General features: G+C 63.1%; 3 protein-coding genes across 6 annotated transcripts in view; 1 reads left to right on the plus strand and 2 right to left on the minus strand.

Moving 5' to 3' along the window:
* Window positions 1–729: 729 nt before the first annotated feature.
* Window positions 730–6,080, minus strand: POLR3D (RNA polymerase III subunit D). 3 transcript variants are annotated; one of them, XM_064175576.1, is made up of 9 exons: window positions 5,685–6,080; window positions 5,060–5,237; window positions 3,865–3,908; window positions 3,534–3,685; window positions 2,511–2,635; window positions 2,269–2,440; window positions 1,902–2,158; window positions 1,658–1,810; window positions 730–1,230 (listed from the first exon to the last, which is right to left on the minus strand). In XM_064175576.1, exons 1-9 carry the CDS (start codon window positions 5,720–5,722, stop codon window positions 1,108–1,110), a joined length of 1,242 nt encoding a protein of 413 aa, XP_064031646.1. In that variant the 5' UTR covers window positions 5,723–6,080; the 3' UTR covers window positions 730–1,107. The 3 variants fall into 3 exon arrangements, with proteins under 3 accessions (XP_064031646.1, XP_064031645.1, XP_064031647.1); XM_064175575.1 differs by having other exon boundaries at window positions 2,511–2,638; window positions 5,685–6,078; XM_064175577.1 differs by lacking the exon at window positions 5,685–6,080 and having other exon boundaries at window positions 2,511–2,638.
* A 516-nt stretch (window positions 6,081–6,596) lies between these two features.
* PHYHIP (phytanoyl-CoA 2-hydroxylase interacting protein) lies at window positions 6,597–15,285 on the plus strand. 2 transcript variants are annotated; one of them, XM_064175619.1, is made up of 6 exons: window positions 6,597–6,808; window positions 8,809–8,827; window positions 8,906–9,170; window positions 12,317–12,491; window positions 12,739–12,856; window positions 13,823–15,285. In XM_064175619.1, the coding sequence occupies exons 3-6, from the start codon at window positions 9,006–9,008 to the stop codon at window positions 14,355–14,357; spliced, it is 993 nt and encodes a 330-aa protein (XP_064031689.1). In that variant the 5' UTR covers window positions 6,597–6,808; window positions 8,809–8,827; window positions 8,906–9,005; the 3' UTR covers window positions 14,358–15,285. The 2 variants fall into 2 exon arrangements, with proteins under 2 accessions (XP_064031689.1, XP_064031690.1); XM_064175620.1 differs by having other exon boundaries at window positions 8,912–9,170.
* A 1,554-nt stretch (window positions 15,286–16,839) lies between these two features.
* BMP1 (bone morphogenetic protein 1) overlaps window positions 16,840–22,360 on the minus strand; it is a 31,459-nt gene continuing 25,938 nt past the window's right edge. The window contains 5 exon segments of the mRNA XM_064175618.1: window positions 16,840–17,369; window positions 18,695–18,945; window positions 19,038–19,251; window positions 19,342–19,469; window positions 20,240–20,365. Of these exon segments, the coding sequence (XP_064031688.1) occupies window positions 17,235–17,369; window positions 18,695–18,945; window positions 19,038–19,251; window positions 19,342–19,469; window positions 20,240–20,365 (854 nt within the window). The 3' untranslated portion in view covers window positions 16,840–17,234.

Consider the following 22,360-nt stretch of genomic DNA (forward strand, 5'->3'; position numbering starts at 1 on the left):
GAATCACAGAATCAAGCAGGTTGGAAGAGACCTCCAAGATCATCCAGTCCAACCTATCCCCCAGCCCTAGGCAGTCAACCAGACCATGGCACCGAGTGCCTCAGCCAGGCCTTTCTTGAACACCTCCAGGGACGGTGCCTCCATCACCTCCCTGGGCAGCCCATTCCAGTGCCAATCACTCTCTCTGCCAACAACTTCCTCCTAACATCCAGCCCATACTTCCCCTGGCACAACTTGAGGCTGTGTCCCCTTGTTCTGGGAGAAGAGGCCACCCCCCACCTGGCTACAGCCTCCCTTCAGGTAGATGGCATCAGGGGGGATAATTTGATTAGAGTTAAGAGAGGATGGAGCCCACCAGAAGGGGCTGCCTGGCACCCAGGGTGCATTTCAGGTCCATGATGGCAGAGAATTGTGCAATGCTGTGTCCCCCCTGCTTTGACATTCAGCCTCTTGCCACCACTCAGCAGCCCTTCAGGAGGCCCGGGGGGTGCCACCCCAACACTGCTTCCTTAGCCTAGGGCAGGGTGATGCCCTTGGCTGCCTGCCACTGGTACAGCCCTAGTAGCAGAAGGTACTACTAACCCTTGGCACTACATAAAGGACTCCCCCTGGGCTCTCCCAGGGGAGCAGTGGTAACTGGATGCCAGCCCCGAGAATGCCAGGTTGGTGCCAACTGACCAGGCACAGGGCTGCTGAGACAGGAGGAGACAGAGCAGTCCCACACCAGGGTGGAGAAGGGGACAAAGAAAAGAGGATTTTATTCCACATTTATCCCCAGAGGTGTGTCCTGCTCCCCAGAGCTGCTGGAGAGCTGGGGGGGGGACACCACAGTCCCACACGTCCAGGAATCAGTGAGATGCAGGCAGCTGCAGCCCCTGCCTCACACACAGGGTGGGGAGCAGAACCAGAGCCCCCAGCCTCAGTTCTGCCCCACTGCAGGGCTGGGAAGGAGGCAGGAGCCATAGCTGTGCCCACGCCGGCAGCAGACAGCTCTCCACGTCCCCAGGGCATGGCTGGCAGGTGGCGGGGGGGGGGGGGCAGAGCCAGGGTGCTGCAGGGTCCCCACACGGGCTGCGGGGCTGGCACTGCCCCTGGCTGCCCCCGTGGCTACCGGTGGCGGTGCTCCAGCAGCGCCTCGAAGTCCGGGGAGCAGACCAGTTTGTGCCTCACGTGGCCCAGGACCATCATCTCGCCCGTGCGGCTGTCCCCGATGCCAACCGACACCAGCTCCTGTGCCACAGCAGGGCAAGGGTGAGCCAGCAGCCCCCGCCCCCGGGCACCCTGCGGCGGTGGCGGCAGAAGGGCTGGGGGCGCTGCTGGGGGGGGAGGGGGAGGAGATCACAGAGCCACACAACCAAGCAGGGTGGAAGGGAGCTCCAAATCAGGTCCCCAGCCCCACGATCCAGGTCCCCTTCCCCACGAATCAGATCCCCAGCTCCATGAACCAAGTCCCCAGCCCCATGAATCAGATCTCCAGCCCCATGATCCATGTCCCCTTCCCCACGATCCAGGTCCCCAGCCCCACGGATCAGGTCCCCAGCCCCACGGATCAGGTCCCCAGCCCCACGATCCAGGTCCCCTTCCCCATGATCCAGGTCCCCAACCCCACAATCCAGGTCCCCAGCCCCACGGATCAGGTCCCCAGCTCGCCCCATACCTGTAAGAAGGAGCAGGGGGTCCCCATGGTCACGTCCAGAGTGACCTTGCCCAGCACCAGCTGCACCTTTCCTGACTTTCTGATCAGCAGCTTCCCCACCTGCCCCTCGGGGAGGTCTGCCAGGGTGCAGGTGTTCTCCGCCTGCCTCGCCTCCTGCCAAGGGGCACCGCAGGCTGGGCCGAGGGGGGCACATCACCAGGCTGTCCCCCCCACCCCCTGCTGTCCCAGACAACGAGCCCCCTACCTGGCTCTTCTCCTGCTTCACCACCATCACTTGGCCCTCCTCGTTCTGCAGCTCTGTCTTGATGGGCTTGGTGTCGTGGGTGGGCGGCTGGCCGGGCAGTGTGTCGGGCAGCTGGAGGAAGAGCAGCTCCTCCTCCTCAGCTGACAGGCTCAGCCTCTGCAGCAGCTCGGCCACGGGGACGTCCCGTGGGAAGTCAGGAGGTCCCCTGCTGGGCTCAGCCTTGGGCAGAGGTTCCTCGTCGCAAGGCTCTTCTTTCACTGGTGCCAAGAAGCAGAGGTGGCAGAGGGTGGGCACGAAGAAAGGTGGGCAGCAACCTCCCCCCCAGCCCCAATCCCTGCCTGCTGGCATTGCCCCCAGCCCAGCAAACCTTGCACTGCTGGTGGGTCCAGCTCCATCTTCTCCTCCTTGGGACCAGGCAGCCAGGGTTTGGTGTCCTCCTGCTCTGCCCCTTCCTCCTTGAAGAGCCAACCCGAGTGTGCCAGGGGCAGCTGCACAGGCTTGTTCCTGATGTCGTTCTTCAGCCCTGGGTCATCGAGGAACTGCAGGCACGAGAGGGGCACTCAGCACCAGCCCCGTGGCACCAGAGCCACCTCTCCCAGCCCCACTCACATCATCCTTCTGCAGCATCCTCAGGATCTGCTTCGTCTCCTCATCTGTCTCCCTCTTCTCCTTCTTGATGTTGATGATGTGGGAAGGACCAAAGTCTGCCACGTCCACAGTCTTGTCCCATGAGCCTGCTGGGAGAGAGCAGCAGCCCCAGGGTGAGCTGTGAGCCTCCCCCCCCAAAACCCAGAATAGAATCGAGCAGGCTGGCAGAGAGCTCCAAGCTCACCCAGCCCAGCCCAGCCCCCAGCCCTGCCCAACCAACCAGACTATGGCACTCAGTGCCCCAGCCAGGCCTGGCACCAACACCTCCAGCCATGGGCACTGCACCACCTCCCTGGGCAGCCCATTCCAGTGCCAATCACTCTCTCTGACAACAACTTCCTCCTAACATCCAGCCTCAACCTGCCCTGGCACAACTTAGAAACACAGAATCAGGCAGGGTTGGAAGGGACCACAAGGAGCAGACAGTGCCAATCCCTGCCATGCCCAGGGACACCCTACCCTAGAGCAGGCTGCACACAGCCTCAGCCAGCCTGGCCTCAAACACCTCCAGCCATGGGGCCTCAACCACCTCCCTGGGCAGCCCTGCCAGGCTCTCACCACTCTCCTGCTCAACAACTTCCTCCTCACCTCCAGCCTCACTCTCCCCACCTCCAGCTTTGCTCCATCCCCCCCACTATTGGCTCTCCCTCACAGCCTCCAAAGTCCCTCCCCAGCTTTTTTGGAGCCCCCTTCAGGCCCTGGAAGGCTACAAGAAGGTCCCCTGGGAGCCTCCTCTGCTCCAGCCTGCACAGCCCCAACTCTTTCAGGCTGTGCTCACAGCAGAGCTGCTGCAGCCTCTCAGCATCCTCCTGGCCCTGCTCTGGACACTCTCCAGCATCTCCACATCCCTCTTGTCCCAGGGGCTCCAGAGCTGGATGCAGTACCCCAGGTGAGGTCTGAGCAGAGTAAACTCGAGGCTGTATCCCTTTGTTCCCTGCTCAGGAATTTGGGGGGGGGGGGGGGGGAGGGGGCAGCTCCCATTACCTTTTTTCTTCATCATTTCAGCAGGTCCCTGCTCGAAGATGGAGTGGGACTGGATCACCTCCGGGCGCCCCCTGCCGCGGCCGTGCCCGTCCCGCTGCCGGTCCCGGTCCCGCTCCTTCTTCTCCTTCTTGATGGCCACATCCTCCCTGGGCCTGGGGAGCAGGGAGGGGTCCCTCTCACTCACTGTCACTCCTCCCCTCCCCTCAGTAAAGCCAGGGTACATTTTTGCCTACCCAAATCCTGCCCCACGCAGGGAGCAGCTGGCAAACCCACACCCCCCCCCCCCTCCCCTCCCCGCATCCCACGGGAGACGCTCGGGAGGACACTTAACTCTTCCTTGATCTTCCTGCTGATGATGTTGGGGGTGAAGGTTTTCTGGCAAGGAGAGCAGAAGGGACAGGTTGTGGCAGGAGCAGAGATGAGCAACAGAAACCCAACTGCCCACGGGGCCGGAGGCGGCAGCCGGGCACCCACCCACGCCCCGCGGGGAGCAGCCTCCCCACGGCACCCCAAAACCCCGCCCCAGGCTGCCCCTCCTTGCAGCCAAAAATCCTCCACAGACCCTCCCTGCCCCCCAGAACCTCTTGGATTGGTCTTACTCACTCCCCCCCCCCCCCCCCAAAAAACCCAGGTTGGCCTTCACATCCTTCCTCCCAGCTGCCCTTCCCTGCACCCCAAAACCCTGAGGCTGTCGTCTGCACCCCAAAAATCGCTTGGATTGTCCTTCCCTGTACCCCAACTCCTCCCCTGGCTGCTCTTTCCTGCACCCCAAAATCTCTTGCATTGTCCTTCCCTGTATTCCAACTCCTCCCTGCACCCCAAAACCTCGAGGCTGTCCTCTGCACCCCAAAAATCGCTTGGATTGTCCTTCCCTGTACCCCAACTCCTCCCCTGGCTGCTCCTCTCTGCACCCCAAAACCCTGAGGCTGTCGTCTGCACCCCAAAAATCGCTTGGATTGTCCTTCCCTGTACCCCAACTCCTCCCCTAGCTGCTCTTTCCTGCACCCCAAAATCTCTTGCATTGTCCTTCCCTGTATTCCAACTCCTCCCTGCACCCCAAAACCCTGAGGCTGTCCTCTGCACCCCAAAAATCGCTTGGATTGTCCTTCCCTGTACCCCAGCTCCTCCCCTGGCTGATCCTCTCTGCACCCCAAAACCTTGAGGCTGTCGTCTGCACCCCAAAAATCGCTTGGATTGTCCTTCCCTGTACCCCAACTCCTCCCCTGGCTGCTCTTTCCTGCACCCCAAAATCTCTTGCATTGTCCTTCCCTGTATTCCAACTCCTCCCTGCACCCCAAAACCCTGAGGCTGTCCTCTGCACCCCAAAAATCTCTTGGATTGTCCTTCCTTGCACCCCCAGCCCCCCCTTAGCTCCCTGTACCCCAGACACCCCTTAGCTCCTTGTAACCCAACCCCCCCATCGCTGCCCCTCCTGCACCCCACCTCCACCACGGGGGTCCCAAAGCGTTGGGTCACCTCGAAAGGGTGAGGTTTGGGGACAAGCTCCCCTGCGGTTGTGTCCTCACCTTCTTGACCCCCCCCAGGGTGAGGTCTCGGGAGCGGATGGAGGGCAGGCGCCCGGGGCTGAGGGAGGGGGCAGCAGGACGCCTCCCGAGCAGCCCCCGTGCCGCAGGGAGCCCCGGCCGAAGGCTGCCCCCCGAGCTGGCATCGCCCGAGCCCCCCTCTGCCATCTTCAGCCTGGCCCTAGGTGGGAACGACAACACGCGGCGAGCTCAGAGCCCCCCGCGCAGCCCCCCGCCGCTCTGCACCCCCAAACCCCGCCACGATCCGCTCGCAGACCCCTCCCCGCGGCGCTCGCAGCCCCAACCCGGCTCCGCTGGCAGCCCCCTGCCCCCACAGGCTGATCACCCCCGCACACACCCACAGACGGGGACCAGGACCCACTCGCAGCCCACCCCCCGCCGGGACCCACTCGCAACCCCCACCCCAGGGTGCTCACCCCCCCCCCCCGTAGCGCACCCCAAGTAGGGTCTATTCGCAGCCCCCTCCTAAGGCTGCTCGCTCCCCACACAGACCCCTAAGCAGGACGCACTGGCAGCTCCGTCTCCAGGCTGCTCACCCCCGGGTACCCCGAACCCGCTCCCCGGTACCCCGACCTCGCGCCCCGCTCCCCGCCACGCCGCCCCCTACCCTGCCCGGGCACGGCGCCGCCGCTCCCCACTGCGCATGCGTGCCGGGCGACTGTCCCGGCCCGGCGCGATGCTGTCGCCGCCATCTTTGTTAAGGGCACGCTGCGCTCGTCAATTGGACGCAGTCACCTTTCCGCCTGGCAGTGCCCGGTCTCGTCCGGAAGGTGGCGGCGCCATCTTTGTTCCGGGCAGTGTCCGGGTCTGGGACCGGGCACGGCAGGCAGCGCAGGGAGGGAAATTGGGGAGGGGGATCGCCCCCCGCTCCCCTCCCTCATTTAGCCTCCCCACAGCTGCCAGGGCTGCAGCCACCCCCTTAGGGTCTCTTGAAATCCAGAGGGGCGCCTGGCAAGGCTGCAGCCCCGCTGGGTGAGTGTGGGGGTGTCACGCGTGGGCATACTTTGAGGGGCTGGAGGGGCAAAGAATTTTTTGGGGGATGCTCACACCCCCCCCCCCCGTAATCAAAACTAGACAAGAACCTCCTCCACGTCACCACCAGCAAGCCCCCACCCCTCATTCCCTTCACACCCACATCTCCCACGGGGTCCCGCGTGGGTGCCAGCATCCCCTTCCCTCCCCCCAAAATGAAGAGGGTCACACACGGAGGAGCTTATTCCCCCCTCCCCCCCGCCACCCCCCCCCAAAAACAATCCCCTGCACCCACAGCCTCCATCCATCACCTGACGCCGTCCCCAGGCTGCCACCCGATTGGCAGTAAAACGGGGTGGGTATTTTTACCACGCGCCTCCCCCCACTCAAAATTCCCTCCCCCCCCCTCCCCCCCCCCCCCCCCCCTTCCCCCAGCTCCTTAAATATAATTTTTTACATTTATTTCTTTTTTCCCCCTGATTTCCTCCCCCCCCTCCCCTCCCTCCTCTGGAGGCTGTTTGCTATTCCCCAGCTGACTGGGAGGATCCTCACTCATCGCCGCCGCCGCAGGCAGCAGCTTCACCACCGCTTGGGCATCTTCTTGCCCTTCCCGCCCTGCCCTGCCAAGCAACACCCCCCCCCCCCCCTTCTCCCCTCCCCTCCCCGGTGCCAGGTGGGTACCCTGGTACCTCCCCCCGCTACCCTCTCGGTACCCCGCGGGAACCCCACCGGCACCCCAGCACCTCCCAGCGCGTCCAGGTAAGGGTTTCGCTGGCATCGGGCAACCGAAATCATCCCCCCCCGGCATCGGGCAACCGAAATCACCCTCCCCGATGGCATCGGGCAACCGAAATCATCCCCCCCCCCCGGCATCGGGCAACCGAAATCATCCCCCGCTGGCATCGGGCAACCGAAATCATCCCCCGCTAGCATCGGGCAACCCAAATCGTCCCCCGCTGGCATCGCATGAGCGCTGGCGAAGGGGGATCCGTGGGGGTATGGGGGCGTGGGGACAGCGGGGACGTGGAGCATCACGACCCAGCTGCGAAGCTCTCAGTGCAGGACAAGAGCCCACTCCGAGTCTGTGCCAGTGGGCACCGGCTGGCAGGCTGGCACGCTTGTCCCCAGAGAGGTGACCTTCTGCTCTGCCCAAGGGTGACAGCGTGGAGGTGACGCTCGGTTGGCAGAGGCCGGCGGCTGCCTGGCACTGGGGTGCAGCTTGTCGCAGGGCTGTGGGGTGCCAAAGTGCTGCGTCTGCCTGCTGGCACTGCCGGAGCTGGGTACACAGCAGGGGTGTGGATGTGGCTGTGGGAGCGTGCCCACGGGTGTCCGTGCGTGGGGTGGTTATGCCCGAGGAAGGGAGGTGATTTGCCCCCGTGCGTGCCCACGCATAAGGTGGATGTACCCACGGCTACCTGCGTTGGGGGGGGGGGGGGGCTGTGCCCCCGGGGCGCCTCATGCATGGGATGGCTGTGCCCGTGGGTGCAGTGGCTGTGCCCACGGATGCCCGCTCACGGGGTCGATGTGCCCGTTGGTGCCCACGCGTGACGTGGCTATGCCCCTGGGTGCCTACCAATGGGGTGACTGTGCCCACACACGGGTGGCTGCATGTGGGGGGGCAGCTGTGCCCGTGGGTGCCAACGCATGAGGAGGATGTGCCCACGGGTATCCACACGTGAGGTGACTGTGCCTCCGGGTGCCCGCATATAGGGTGGCTTTGCCCATGGATGCCCATGCATGGGGCAGCTTTGCCCGTGGGTGGGCTGAATGTGCCCACGGGTGCCCATAAAGGATGTGGCTGTGCCCATGGATGCCTCTGGGTGGAGCGGCTTTGCCTGTGGGTGGGATGGCTGTGCCCACGGGTGCCCGTGGGTGGGGTGGCTGCGCCCGTGGGTGCTGAGTGACACTGGCACCAGCATGGTAGTGGTGTGGGTTGCAACAGCAAGAGGTGGGCACAGACGAACCACCATAGCCATAAGCCCACGCACAAGGGGCATGAGGGGGGCGCTGGGTGGGCTCAGGTGGGTGCTGCTCCTCGGGCTCCTGTGCCAGGGTGCAGTGTGCGTGGGGAGCACCCAAATCCCTTCCAACCTCCTCTGTCCATCCCCTGTTTTCCTTCCCTTGCTGGCACCACTGGCACCCACCATGCCCACAACTTCTCTACCCCGGGGCGCAAACCTCACAGAGCAGGACGCGAGTGGGGCAAAGGCACAGGCAGCCTGTGGCACGCAGGGAAACTGAGGCACGGGGGGCAGCTGCGAGGGCAGGGCGAAGGCAGAGCCAGCTTTTCCAGTGCCATCCCTCCCCTCTCCCAGCACTCCCTCTTGTTTTTCTTTCCCCACCCTGCTGTTGAGCAAGCCCCGGAACACCTCCTTGGCACGGTGCCAGGCACCCCGAGGCACTTTTTTGGGTGGTGGTGTAAAGGGGGTGGGAGGGAGGTGGGTAGGGGGGTGAGGGTGCCCCTCACGCAGCCGCTGCCCCAGCCGGGTTCGTTGCCGACCTCTCGCTGCCTTCTCCTGCTTTCCTTCGCCTATTCCTGGCAGGTTTTGGGGGGGGGTGGGGGGTGGGGAAGGGGCTGAGGGTGGAGGTGTTTGTTATTTGGCTTTTATTTACCCCCCCCCACCCCCCCGGTGCCATCTGCTCTGCCGCACCGGCAGCGGGAGGGAGGCGGAGGGGTTGCCATCCTGGGGCAGCTGCCACCTCGGGAACCCCCTCCCAGGGAAAAGCAAAAGCAGAAGAGAGAGAATTTGTGCCCACAGGAAGCTGCTCGAAGCCCTCCCTCCTCCTCCTCCTCCTCCTCCTCCTCCTCCTCCTCCTCCTCCTCCTCCTCCTCCTCCTCCTCCTCCTCCTCCTCCTCCTCCTCCTCCTCCTCCTCCTCCTCCTCCTCTCCCCCTTCCCAAAACCCCTTCCCCCACCGCCACCCCCTCCCCCCCGCCCCCTCCCCTCGCCGCCGGCCATGGAGCTTCTTTCCACCCCCAAAAACATCGAAATCAACAACATTACCTGCGACTCCTTCCGCATCTCCTGGCACATGGAGAAGGGCGACCTGGAGAGGGTCACTCACTACTTCATCGACCTCAACAAGAAGGAGAACAAAAACTCCAACAAGTTCAAGCACCGGGTGAGCCTGGGGGGGCACAGACTGCCCCCCCCGACCTGCCAGCTGGGCAGAGAAAGGGGGTGGGAGGAGGGGAAATGAGGTTGGAGACAGCTCCAGGCTCGTGATCTTGGGCTGAAGGTTGGACCTGGTGATTTGGGGGGGGGGGGTAGAAGGTTGGACCTGGTGATTTTGGGGGTGTTGGGGGGAGTCAGGATGGGGCAGCCCCCACCTGACCTTCTATGTGGGCAGAAGAAAGGGGATGGGAGAGGGGGAAATGAGGTTGGAGACAGCTCCAGGCTGGTGGTCTTGGGGGAAATGAGGTTGGAGGCAGTCCCAGGCTTGTGGTCTTGGTGGTGTTGGGCTGAAGGTTGAGCTTGATGATTTTGGGGGAGTTGGGGTAGGGCAGCCCTCACCTGACCTACGTGGGGAGAAAAAAAGTGGGTGGGAGAGGGGGAAATGAGGTTGGAGACAGCTCCAGGCTGGTGGTCTTAGGGGCAATGAGGTTGGAGGCAGTCCCAAGGCTGGTGGTCTTGGTGGTGTTTGGCTTAGTGATCTTGGTGGTGTTGGGCTGAAAGGTGTTGGAGGTGTTGGGGGACTCAGAATGGGGCAGCCCTCACCTGACCTTCTATCTGGGCAGAAGAAAGGGGGTGGGAGAGGAGGAAATGAGGTTGGAGACAACTCCAGGCTGGTAGTCTTGGGCTTTGATGATCCTGAAGGTGTTGGGCTGAAGGTTGGACTTGGTGATCTTGGAGGTGTTGGGGGGACTTAGGACCTGATGATCTTAGAGGTCTTTTCCAACCTTAGTGATTCTCTGATTTGGGGTCAGATGGTCTGGTGGTGGTGCTGGGTTGAAAGGTGGACTTGAAGGTGTTGGGTAGAAGGTTGGACTTGATGATCTTGGAGGTGTTGGGTAGATTCAGGATGGGACATCCCTCACCCAACCATCCAGTGGGGGAGAGAAAAGGGGGTTTGAGAGAGGGAAATAAGGTCATAGGCAGTCCCATGGTGGTGGTCTTGGTGGTGTTGGGTGGGAGGGTGGACTTGATGATCTTGGAGGTGTTGGGTAGAAGGTTGGACCTGATGCTCTTGAAGGTCTTTCTCAGCCTTAATGATTCCATGATCTGGGGTCAGATGCTGTGGTGGTCATGGTGATGTTGGGTAGAAGGTTGGAGCTGATGATCTTGAAAGTCTTTTCCAGACTTAGTGGATCTCTGACATGGGGGTCAGATGGTCTGGTGGTGGTGTTGAGTGGAAGGTTGGAGCTCTTGGAGGTCTTTTCCAGCCTTAGTGATTCCATGGTCTGGGGTCAGATGCTGTGGTGGTCATGGTGATGTTGAGTAGAAGGTTGGAGCTGATGATCTTGGAGGTGCTGGGTAGAAGGTTGGAGCTGATGATCTTGGAGGTGCTGGGTAGAAGGTTGGAGCTGATGATCTTGGAGGTCTTTTCCAGCCTTAGAGGTTCTCTGACATGGGGGTCAGATGGTCTGGTGGTGGTGTTGGGTAGAAGGTTGGAGCTCTTGAAGGTCTTTCCCAGCCCTAGTGGTTGTTGGACCTGGGGTCAGATGCTGTGGTGGCCATGGTGATGCTGGGTAGAAGGTTGGAGCTGGTGATCCCAGAGGTCTTTCCCAGCCCCAGTGGCTGTGGTTTGGGGTCAGAGGCTCTGCTGCTCACGGTGAAGTTGGACTCGATACTCTCAGAGCTCTTCCACCCTTTGTGACTCTCTCATTTGCCACCAAAGGTCCCCACAGGCCATGACTGGTGCTGGGAATTGCCATAGAGACCAGGACCAGGACCAGGACTGGGATGGGGACCAGAATGGTCCCTGGGATGGGGACCAGGACGGGGACAGGGCTTTACCCAACCCCTCCACCAGGAGTGCTGGGGCAGCAGAGCTGCCAAGCGCTGCCTCCCCCTCCCCCTGGTTGGAGTCACCAGTTCAGGCCGTTTTTAGCAGCGGTTGCCAGGGTGATGCTATTTCATCTTCCACAGGATTCTTTTCCTCTCTCTTTCTCCTCCCCAATAATCAGAAGGAGGGTGGGGGGGTGGGGGGTGGTGTAGGGGAGTTGGGGGGGGTGGGATGTATTTTTTCTCCCCTGTGTCTCCCATCTCAGCATCCATGGTTGCCACAGAAACGGCTCTGCACTGCGGTGCTGCTCCATGCCCTGTTGACACCACCAGGTGCCACCAGGAGCTGGGGTTGGGGGGGGGAGGTGGTGTAGTGCCTAAGCTCGCCCCAGCCCTGGTGGTGTCTATCCTGTGCCCCCCATCCCAGCAGCAGCTGTGTTGGGAGGTACTGGGAGCCAGTGCAGGCACCCAGTGATGGAGAAAAGTGGCAGTGGGGGCACTTCGGGGGTGTCTCAGTGCTGGGCAAACCACAGCAAAGGCACCAGTGTGGGTAACTGGCAGCGTGTGGTGGCTGCCAGCATCCCCTTGGCATCAGGGGGGCAGTCATGTGGGATGGGGGGGAGGGGGTGTACAGGGGGGTGGTGATGTCATCCCACTTGGCCATTGTCTCTTGGGTACAAGATGTCCCGACCAAGCTGGTAGCTAAGGCAGTGCTGCTGCCCATGCTGGTGCCATCCCACCTGACCATTATCCCTTTGGGTACAGGATGTCCTCAGCACTGCCACTGCTGCTGCCATCCCACCTGACTGTTTTCCCTTTGGGTACAGGATGCACCTAGCACTGCCACTGCTGGTGCCACCCCACCTGACCATTATCCCTTTGGGCATAGGATACCCTCAGCACTGCCCATGCTGGTGCCACCCCACCTGACCATTATCCCTTTGGGCACAGGATACCCTCAGCACTGCCCGTGCTGGTGCCACCCCACCTGACCATTATCCCTTTGGGCACAGGCTGTCCCTAGCACCGCCTATGTTGGTGCCATCCCACCTGACCATTATCCCTTTGGGCACAGGCTGTCCCTAGTACCGCCTATGTTGGTGCCATCCCACCTGACCATTATCCCTTTGGGTACAGGATGCCCCTAGCACTGCCCGTGCTGGTGCCATCCCACCTGACCATTATCCCTTTGGGCACAGGCTGTCCCTAGTACCGCCTATGTTGGTGCCATCCCACCTGACCATTATCCCTTTGGGCACAGGATGCCCCTAGCACTGCCCGTGCTGGTGCCATCCCACCTGACCGTTATCCCTTTGGGCACAGGATGTCCCCACCAAGCTGGTGGCCAAGGCAGTGCCACTGCCCATGACGGTGCGGGGCCACTGGTTCCTGAGCCCCCGCACGGAGTACAGTGTGGCAGTGCAGACGGCAGTGAAGCAGAGCGACGGCGAGTACCTGGTGTCCGGCTGGAGTGAGACCGTCGAGTTCTGCACTGGCGGTGAGCCTGGCACTGGTGGCGTGGGCACCAAGCCCTGGCATCCCTTGGCATCGGGAACTGGGAGGAACGGGGGCGATGCGGTTGGGCTTGCACAAGCCAGGGCCGGTTGGAGCAGCAGCTGCTGAGTGGGAGGCGGGAGAGGTGTGGGGGAACGGGATGGGCTGCTAGGGAAGGGAGGGAGAGGGGAGGATGGGGGTGGGGCGGCGGAGGGGCGGTGATGGTGACACCCTGGTGGCCCTGTCCCCAGACTATGCCAAGGAGCACCTGGCCCAGCTGCAGGAGAAGGCTGAGCTGATCGCCGGGCGCATGCTGCGCTTCTCCGTCTTCTACCGCAACCAGCACAAGGAGTATTTCCAGCACGTCAGGTACCCCCAGCCCTGCTCCTCACCCACCCCGCGGCCACCAGGTCCTTGCCAGGACCCCACTGCCCTCAGCCTACCTCTCTGTGTATGTCCTTCCTCCTCCTCGTCGTCCTCCTCCTCTCCGTCTCGGTCCCCACGCACAGGATTCACAGATCGCATCGGGTCGGGAGGGATCCTCAGAGCTCATCTTGAGTCCAACCCTCCCCTCCCGCCCCCCGCAGGCAGCAGGGACACCTCCGGCTAGATCAGGCTGCCCAGCACCACACTGAGGCCGATCTCGAATGTCTCCAGGGATGGAGCTCCAACACCTCCCCTGGGCGAACTATGCCAGCGCCTCACTACCCTCTCACGGGCGCTGTGAGGAGCGGCAGAGGGAGCTGGGGGGGTGCAGCCTGCAGCAGAGGAGGCTCAGGGCAGAGCTGATTGCTGCCTGCAGCTGCCTGCAGGGAGGCTGTAGCCAGGTGGGGTTGGGCTCTGCTGCCAGGCAGGCAGGGCCAGCAGAAGGGGCCAGAGGCTGAAGCTGTGGCAGGGCAGGTTGAGGCTGGAGGTGAGGAGGAAGTTGTTGTCAGAGAGAGTGATTGGCACTGGAATGGGCTGCCCAGGGAGGTGGTGCAGTGCCCATGGCAGGGGGCGCTGGAGCCAAGCCTGGCTGGGGCACTGAGTGCCAGGGGTTAGTGAATCAGAAGGGTTAGGTGAGAGGTTGGACTCGGTGGTCCTGGAGGTCTGCTCCAACCTGGTGAATTCTGTGATGTCAGGGGTTGGAAGGGACCCAAAGAGCTCATCCAGTCCAACCCCTCTGCCAGAGCAGGACCATCCAAGCCAGCCCAAGTGGCAGAGGGCTTGAAAGTCTCCGGAGAAGGAGACTCCACAACCCCTCCGGGGCAGCCGGTCCCGGTGCTCTGTGACCCTGAGCCTCTCCCGGCGCACAGCTTCCCTGCCGACCTCTATCCTCACTCTCCCCTGCCGCAGGATGCACTGCGGGAACGTGATGAAGCCCTCCCTGAAGGACAACAGCGGCAGCCACGGCTCGCCCACCAGCGGCATGCTCCACGGCATCTTCTTCAGCTGCAACACCGAGTTCAACACCGGGCAACCCCCCCAGGACTCGCCCTACGGCCGCTACCGCTTCCAGATCCCAGCCCAGCGCCTCTTCAACCCCAACACCAACCTCTACTTCGCGGACTTCTACTGCATGTACACCGCCTACCACTACGTGGTCCTGGTCCTGGCGCCCAAGGGCTCCTCGGGGGATCTCTTCTGCCGGGAGCGCCTGCCCCAGCTGGACATTTCCTCCAACAAGTTCCTGACGTGCAGCGTGGAGGAGGGGGAGCTGGTGTACCGCCACGCCCAGGACAGCATCCTGGAGGTCATCTACACCGAGCCGGTGGACCTCAGCCTGGGCGTGCTGGGCGAGATCAGCGGGCACCAGCTGATGAGCCTCTCCACTGCCAACGCCAAAAAGGACCCCAGCTGCAAGACCTGCAACATCAGCGTGGGCCGTTAAAGGGCGGCAGGGCTGGGCACGGTGCCCACCGCCGAGGTGAGGGGGTTTTCTCCCGCGGGGTGCTGCCGGCTAGGAGGAGCCCGATGGGTGCTGGGGACTCAAGGGGGTTCGGTGTAAATAGCGACGTGTCCTGTGTGCCACCCCCGGCCCTCAACCCCCCAGCCCCTGCCCGCTCAGGGAAGGAGCCGGCAGGGAGCTGGCCCAGCACAGAGGCAGAGCTTGTGCTGCTCTGCACCCCGAGGAGCGAAGCCTTCATCTCACGGACTGGCTGACCGGCATCATCCTCGCTGGTATGAGCTGTGGGAGCGCTTTTCCCTCTGGCACCACTCCCCCCACGCCCTCTGCATCACCCTCTCGGCCCCCTCGCTGGTCCTCAGCCTCTCCCAGGGATGGAGAGGGGCGCTCAGGTGGGCACCCCCATGCCACCAGCACCTCTCCGAGGCTGCAGCCGTGGTGGCTTCAGTGCCGTGGGGGTCCTAACCCCCGCGCCCCCCCCGTCCCCGTGTCGTGCAGCACTGTGCCGTGTCCGCTCTCTGCTCGCTCCTGCCATCGCCATGCCACCAAACCTCCCCCCCTCCCTCCCTCCAGGCCAGAGGGGAGGGGGAGGGAGGGGCACGTGGAGGAGTTGAGGGTGTGTGTGGGGGGGAGGGTAAGGAAAGCAGAGCCAACGACTCCCCCTCCCCCCCAGCCCTGTGCCCCTCATCCCGCATGAGCCATCGGCAGCATGGCGCTTGGGTGCCCGCTCCCCGTCTCTGTGTGCCCGATGCACGTTGTAACGGTAGAACAACACCCCCCATGCCAGTCCCACCAGCTCCCCCACACCCTCTCCCTATCCCCAGTGCCCCCCAGTCCCTCCCAATCCCCCCCCAGCCCCCCAGCATCCCTCTGCTGTGCTGGCGCTGTATCAATAAACTCTGTGCGGTCGCCACCGGCCGTGTCGAGCTCCTCTGTCGTCCCCTCCCCCCCGCACTGCCACCAGATCCTGGCATGGCCAAGGATGGGAAAGGACACAGACAGGGCTGAGGATGGCACAGAGCGATGTGGCAGTGAGGGCATCGCCACCAGCACCCTGCTGCCCTCACCAGCCCCCCAGACTCGGGCTGGGCACTTCCTTGCCTGTCACCAGGGTGACAAATCCTTCTGGCTGCCAAGCCCTGTTGCCCATTCATTGACTCCTTTGGGCATCTCAGGGGGTATCCCAACCCCGGCCCAGCTTTGCCCACCCCCAGCACCCTGCTGGCATCCATGCTGCCCGATCAGGGCCAGCAGCAGCTGGCATGGGGGCATGCCAGCCACAACCACGAGCCAAGGCACGAGGGAGCAACGAGGTGGGCATGGGGGCCCGTGGCACAGCCCACCAGCCATCTGCCACCCAGCAGCATGGTGTGGCACATGGCAGCTGGAGCACATGGCACCCCTCTGCCCCACGCCTGAGGGAAGGTGGCAGTGCACCCCCTCTGCTCAGCTGGCATCCTCTGCTGGGTGAGATGCAAAGGTGGCACAGCCCCTGCCCAAAGGAGAGGCCCAGGGGCAAGCAGGAGGCTCCTTGCAGGAACACAGCCCAGCACCCACCCAGCTCTGAGCCCTGCCATGCCTCTGGGAGGAGGCCCTGCCAGTCCCTCAGCAGGGCAGGAGCAGACTGTGCTGAGTTGGTTGCTCTCTTCCTTTGGTTATAGCTGAGGGATGCCCAAGGGTTGGGCATCTGCTGCTGGGTGCTGGAGTGGTTCTCCTCCACCCTGGCCCAGCTTAGCTTGGCCTCAGATGTTGCTTTGCTCAGGGAGGAAGCAAAGGATAATGGAATCATGGAATTGTTTAGTGTGGAAGAGACCTTTCAGATCATCAGGTCCAAGCCTTAGCCCAGCACTGCCAGGGCACTGCCAAGACATAGAATCAGAGAACCAAGCAGGTTGGCAGAGAGCTCCAAGCTCACCCAGCCCTGCCCAACCAACCAACCAGACCATGGCACTCAGTGCCCCAGCCAGCCTTGGCTGCAACACCTCCAGCCATGGGCACTGCACCACCTCCCTGGGCAGCCCATTCCAGTGCCAATCACTCTCTCTGCCAACAACTTCCTCCTCACCTCCAGCCTGACCCTGCCCAGGCCACAGCTGTGGCCTGAGCAGTGCTGAGCACAGGGGCAGGACTGCCCTGCTCCTGCTGCCCACACTGCTCCTGGTGGCCCTCAGCACCACAGCTCCACAGCTTTGAAGCCCCTCCAGGCATGGAGACTTCACCACCACCCTGGGCATCCTGGGCCAGGCTTTGGCCACCATCAAAGGGCAGAAATTGTTCCTCATGGCCAAGCCAAACCTGCCCTGGGGCAACTTGAGGCCATCCCTGCTTGTTCCTTGGGCAAGAGCCCAAGCCCCGCTCGGCTCCAGCCTTCCCTCGGGCGGTTGCAGAGGGCCAGAAGGTCTCTCCTCAGCCTCCTTCTCTGCAGGCTCAACACCCCCAGGTTGCCCCAGAGCCCAGCAGCTGCCCCTCAGTACAAGGGTATTTATTTCACGGGTACAAGACAGAGACAGCACCTTCTGTGGCGGGGCTCTTCCTGGGCACTGGGCTGTACATTCAGAGCGCTGTGGCCAGCTCCAGGAAGGGGGCAACGGATCCCACTCAGCCCCCTCGCCGCCCACCCAGCTCTGGGGTGGGGGCAGCCGCTGGCAGAGGGGATCCCCTCCCCCCCCACACCCTTCACCTCTGCCCCTTTTGTGCCCGCAGGTGCCCGAGCCCCGTGGCCCCCTGCGGGCAGTGTCTGGAGTACTGAGGTTGGCTGCCTGCTCCTCCGTGCAGTCTGTGCGGGGCTTCCTTCCTCCCCTGCCCTCTTCCATCCTCCTCCTCTGCCCGTGGAGGGGGCAGGACCTCCCACCCCTGGGCCCCTCATTTCCTCGTGTGCAGAGTGTCCTGGAACTTGGTGCTGGTGTAGCGAAGGTGGAAACCCTTCTTGTTGATGGTGTCGTCCGAGTGGAAGCGAAGCATCACCGAGTCTCCAGCAGAGTAGATCTCCTCTGGGGGCTGCCAGGGGGAGGGAGAGGAGGGCTCAGCACCCTGGGTACCCCCCCCCAGCACGTGTCAGGGTTTGGGGTTGGGAGGAGAGAGGATTTGCCATGGGAAGGGTGGGAAATCGTTGTACAACTCCCACCCCCTCCCAGGGGTTGATCATACAATGGGTTGGGTTGGAAGGGACCTTGAAGGTCATCTGGTTCCACACCCCCTGGCACTGGCAGGGGCACCTCCCACCACAGAAGCCAGGCTGGAAAAGACCTCCAGGATCAGCGAGTCCAAACTCTCACCTAACCCTTCTGATTCACTAAGCCCTGGCACTGAGTGCCTCATGCAGCCTCCTCCTAAACACCTCCAGCCATGGGCACTGCACCACCTCCCTGGGCAGCCCATTCCAGTGCCAATCACTCTCTCTGCCAGGAGCTTCCTCCTCACCTCCAGCCTCAACCTGCCCTGACACAGCTTCAGCCTCTGGCCCCTTCTGCTGGCCCTGCCTGCCTGGCAGCAGAGCCCAACCCCACCTGGCTACAGCCTCCCTGCAGGCAGCTGCAGGCAGCAATCAGCTCTGCCCTGAGCCTCCTCTGCTGCAGCCTGCACCCCCCCAGCTTCCTCAGCCTCTCCTCACAGGGCTGTGCTCCAGGCCCCTCCCCAGCCTTGCTGCCCTTCTCTGGGCACCTTCCAGCACCTCAGCAGCTCTCTGCAATGGAGGAGCCCAGAACTGGACACAGCACTGCAGGTTGGCCTGGCTGGGGCACTGAGTGCCATGGTCTGGTTGGCTGGGCAGGGCTGGGGGCTGGGTTGGGCTGGGTGAGTTTGGAGCTCTCTGCCAACCTGCTTGGCTCTATGGTTCTAAGTTCTTTACTCCGAGGGTGGCAGAACACTACAGCAGGTTGCCCAGGGAGGTAGTAGGGGTCCCATCCCTGGAGGCATTCAAGATGAGGCTGTGAGCAGCCTGCTCTAGTTGGGGATGTCTCTGCTGACCGCAGTGGGGCTGGACAAGGTCGTAGAAGGAATCACAGAATGTCAGGGGCTGGAAGGGACCTCCAAAGATCATCTGGTCCAGCCCCACTGCTGGAACAGGACCACCCAGAGCAGATCACACAGGAACACACCCAGGCAGGGTTTGACCCCCTTGGGCAGCCTGTTCCAGAGCTCTGCCACCCTCACAGGGAAAAAAATCCTCCCCAGCTTCACACGGAGCCTCCTGTGCCTCAGAGGTGAACTTTGAGGGTCTCTTCCAACCCATTCCACACTTCCATGATCCCCTGCACCCTCACAAGCCTCCCCCTCCTTACCCTGGACCCCCACCCCATGACCTGCTCCCATCCCCAGCTCACCCCAGAGCCGCAGAAGCGGCCAAGCCTCGGGGCTGTGCCGTCGTAGCCGTCGAAGAGCTCCATGTAGTCGTAGCCGCAGTCAGCTTCCTCCTCGATCTCGAAGGTCTGGAAGATGAGCTCCACGCCGTAGCCCTCCTCAGCCATGATCACCCACTCGCAGTCCGACCCCCCGGGGTAGTTGTTGTCCCCAAACTGAGCGTGTGAGTACAGGTCCTTGGTCTTCACCTCGGCGCGGACCTGCCCGCCGCACACTGCGGGGGAGGAGCCGGCAGGAGGGCGTCAGAAGGGTCCCCAGCCTCCCTTCCACCCCACTGCCAAGCCTCCCCCACCCCGCCGAGGGCACCTGAGGTGTGGGTGGCCTCGAAGCCTTTCTTCTGGACAGAGTTGTCAGAGACGAACTTGAGGAACATCCTGCTGCCCGAGGAGAGGAGGGGCTCGGGCTCCTTGGCGCCGCAGAAGCGCCCCAGGGCTGGGGCTTTGGCGTCTCTGCCGTCGAAGACCTCCAGGTGGTCGTAGGCACATTCCTGCTGAGCTTCCACGTCCAGCTCCGAGAAGGTCTGTGGAGGTTGGTGGCCGAGCCACCGGTGCTCAGCGGAGGGCATGTGCCAGAGCTGCCTGCCCACCCTGGTGCCCCCTCCGTCCCTTACCAGCTTGATGCGGTGCCCAGGCGTGGTGCTGAGGGCCCAGGTGCACTCTTTCTTGCTGGGGTATTTGTCAGGCCAGTTGGGGCTGGTGATGGTCCCTGAGATGGATGTCACCTTGTGGTTGCAGCCAGCTGTGGAGACAAGGCAGGGACAGTGGTAGGGGCTGAGGGCTGGGTCCTGAGCCTGGCTCGCAGCAGCCCCAGGAAGGGTCCAGGCTGGGTGCAGAGTGGTTGGGGACTGGTGGTGCTGACTGACAGCAGCTGGAGTTGAGCCAAGGGGTGCCCAGGTGGCCAAGAAGGGCACCAGCAGCCTGGCTGGGGTCAGCAATGGCATGGGCAGCAGGAGCAGGGAAGGTATTGTCCCTCTGGACAGGGCACTGCTGGAGTGCCAGGGTCAGTTCTGGTCAGGAGGACACTGAGGAGCTGGAGCAGGTCCAGAGAAGGGCAGCAGAGCTGGGCAGGGGTTTGGAGAGCAGAGCTGGGGAGAGGGAGCTGAGGGTGCTCGGGCTGGAGAAAGAGAGGCTGGGGAGAGACCTCTGCAGCTCCCTGACAGGAGGCTGGAGCCAGCTGGGGCTGGGCTCTTCTCCCAGGGAACAGGAGAGAGGACAAGAGGACCTCAAGCTGCCCCAGGGCAGGTTCAGCTCGGCCACGAGGAACAATTTGTCCCCCTTGAAGGTTGCCAAAGCCTGGCCCGGGCTGCCCAGGGCCAGTGGTGGAGTCCCCAACCCTGCAGGGGCTTCAGATCCCTGGAGCTGTGGTGCTGAGCACCAGGGCTTGCCCCTGGGGCAGCTCTGGGCAGAGGCTTGGCCCCAACCCTCTTCAGGCTCTTTTCCAACCCAAGGGGCTGTGCAATTCCACCAGGTGTTGAGGGGGGGCGGGGGTCGGGGGGGGTCGCTCCTCACCTTCCTTGCAGTCGTGCTTGTTGTCGTGCAGCACGAAGCCGCTGCGGCACTGGCACTCGTAGCTGCCGAAGGAGTTGAGGCAGTCGTGCTGGCAGCCGCCGTTGTTCTTGGAGCACTCATCCTTGTCTGCCGAGAGAGCAGGCGAAACCCCCCCGAAACCCGCGGGCTGAGCCGAGCGGCACAGCCCAAGCAACCAGCACCACCCCCCCTCACCCCGAGAAGCCCACCCCCAGCCTGGCACAAGCCCTGCCCGCTCGCCTCGCTGCCTCTGCCCCTCTGCGCCCCCGCCCCACGCCGCTGCCCCCCGCGGGTGGGAGCTCCCAGCCAAGCAAGCTCCCAGCGGCAGCAGCAAGCGGAGCGCAGGCACCAGCCGGGGCTGGTTGAGTTCTCCTCTCCTTGAGCTCATTCTGGGGGGGGGGACACACACACACAACCATTACCTGCTTATGGGATGGGATGGGGGGAGGGGGGAGGAGGGGACTGGGGGGGAGAGGGGAGGAGGGGAGGGAAGGAAGGCAGAAGAAGACACAGTGACAACCAAAAGTGCTCAGGATGGACCAAGGACGCTGCAGTCCACTCTTTACTCATCGAAATGTCACAACATTGGAGGGGGAGGGGGAAAAAAAAACCACAACAAACCAACCAGGGGTGGGGAGTAAGGGGAGGGGGGGGGGAGGGGGCGTGAGGAGGTCTCAAAAACCTTCACCCCCTCCCCCAAAAAAATATTAAAACCAACCAACCAAACGAACAAACCCAAACAACAGAAAAGAACCCAATAAAAATAAGGCCAAGGACCAGTTCTGTCGAGCAAAAGTTTGGGTTGGGGGGAGAGGGAAGTGGGGGGGGGGGGGGGGAAGGGAGGGGAGGGAGGAGGGAGGAGGCTTCTGCCAAAGCCGGTGGCACAGGCTTGGCACAGGCTTGGCACGGCTCGGCTTAGGCACAGGCTCTGGTGGGAGCTGTGGGTGTTCCTGAGTAAGCTGGGGGGGTTGGGGTGGCTCAGGACGGAGCCTTCAGCCTCTTCTGCAGGCGAAACTTCAGGCCGGGGGGGCGAGATTTTGGGGGCTGCAGCTGCTGCTTCTTCTCTGGAAAGAGAGAGGGAGGAGAACACAAAACAGAACAGAAACACCACACACAAAAAAGGAAACAAAAACAGGGGGGGAGTGATGGGGGGAGCTGGGGGGGGGGGGGGCTTGGGGGGTTTTAGGGGAGAGGTGTTAGGGGGGAGGGGGCTGTGGGGCATGCAGAGCAGCAGCCAGGGAAGCAGATAGAGAAGGGACCCCCCCCACACACACACACCTCACCCCATCCCTTGTGCAGCTTTGCCTTGGTAGTGAGGAAGAAGAGGGTGGGGATGGCTGTGGGAGGATGAGGGTGGGGGCTTTGGGTGGGTTTCTGGGAGGGGGTCCAGGCTGGGGAGGAGCAGGAATGACAGTGGAGGGGTTCAGGCTTGCCCAGAGCAAGGTGCCCCCCACCCCGGGCTGGCCATACTTACCTCCCAGTGCCCACCACCTGCTCAAAGTCCCTACCACCAACGCCTTGGAGCTCACCAGCCCCCACCCCCTGCCCCGAGCCCCTGATTCTGGGGCTGGGCTGCCCCGTGGCTTTTCACTCCTCCTTGTCCCCCCCCGCCCCTGCTCTGGGGTGGTGGTCTGGGGAGTGGGCGGTAGGGAGGGGGCGGAGAGAGGGGAGAAGCCAGCAGCAAGCAGGCACCAGCCCCCCCCAGCAACCCTTCTGCAAGCTCCCAGAGGCGCTGGAGAAAAGCGTTGGCCCTCCTGGAGCCAGCAGCAGCAGTGAGGAGTGTGTGTGGGGGGTCTGACCCCGGTTCCCCCCACCCCCCAGAAGCCCCTCTGGGGCAGCCCCAAGCCCCGCGGCCGCCTCTCACAGCCTGATGTCTCCTAGGTCTGGGAGTGGAAGCTCAGGTTTTGGGGATGGGAAGGGGCTTCAGGTGGGCAGGGTGGGCTCCCAGCAGCTCCAGCACCGGGGATGGAGGGAAATGGGAGGTGGGGGGGGTGGGGGGTAGGAAGTGTTCACAGCATCACCCCCCCCCAGCACGACGGAGGGAGCCTGGGCGGGCGAGACAAGAGCGGAGAGAGTTGGCAGAGGGCAGGAGGAGACCCCTGG

Source organism: Pogoniulus pusillus, chromosome 42, assembly GCF_015220805.1.
Source record: "Pogoniulus pusillus isolate bPogPus1 chromosome 42, bPogPus1.pri, whole genome shotgun sequence".
Classification (NCBI taxonomy): domain Eukaryota; kingdom Metazoa; phylum Chordata; class Aves; order Piciformes; family Lybiidae; genus Pogoniulus; species Pogoniulus pusillus.

What these genes read in the sequence shown, in the direction of transcription:
- POLR3D (XM_064175575.1), bottom strand. Translation starts at nt 5,722, where the DNA reads ATGCGCAGTGGGGAGCGGCGGCGCCGTGCCCGGGCAGG. An exon ending in CCCTGGGGGGGGTCAAGAAG is followed by an intron (nt 3,909 to 5,059) that starts GTGAGGACACAA and finishes TCTCCTTGCCAG; the next exon opens with AAAACCTTCACCCCCAACAT. An exon ending in CCCCCTGCTCCTTCTTACAG is followed by an intron (nt 1,231 to 1,657) that starts GTATGGGGCGAG and finishes GCTGTGGCACAG; the next exon opens with GAGCTGGTGTCGGTTGGCAT.
- PHYHIP (XM_064175619.1), top strand. Translation starts at nt 9,006, where the DNA reads ATGGAGCTTCTTTCCACCCCCAAAAACATCGAAATCAACAACATTACC. An exon ending in CCAACAAGTTCAAGCACCGG is followed by an intron (nt 9,171 to 12,316) that starts GTGAGCCTGGGG and finishes CTTTGGGCACAG; the next exon opens with GATGTCCCCACCAAGCTGGT. An exon ending in CGTCGAGTTCTGCACTGGCG is followed by an intron (nt 12,492 to 12,738) that starts GTGAGCCTGGCA and finishes CCCTGTCCCCAG; the next exon opens with ACTATGCCAAGGAGCACCTG.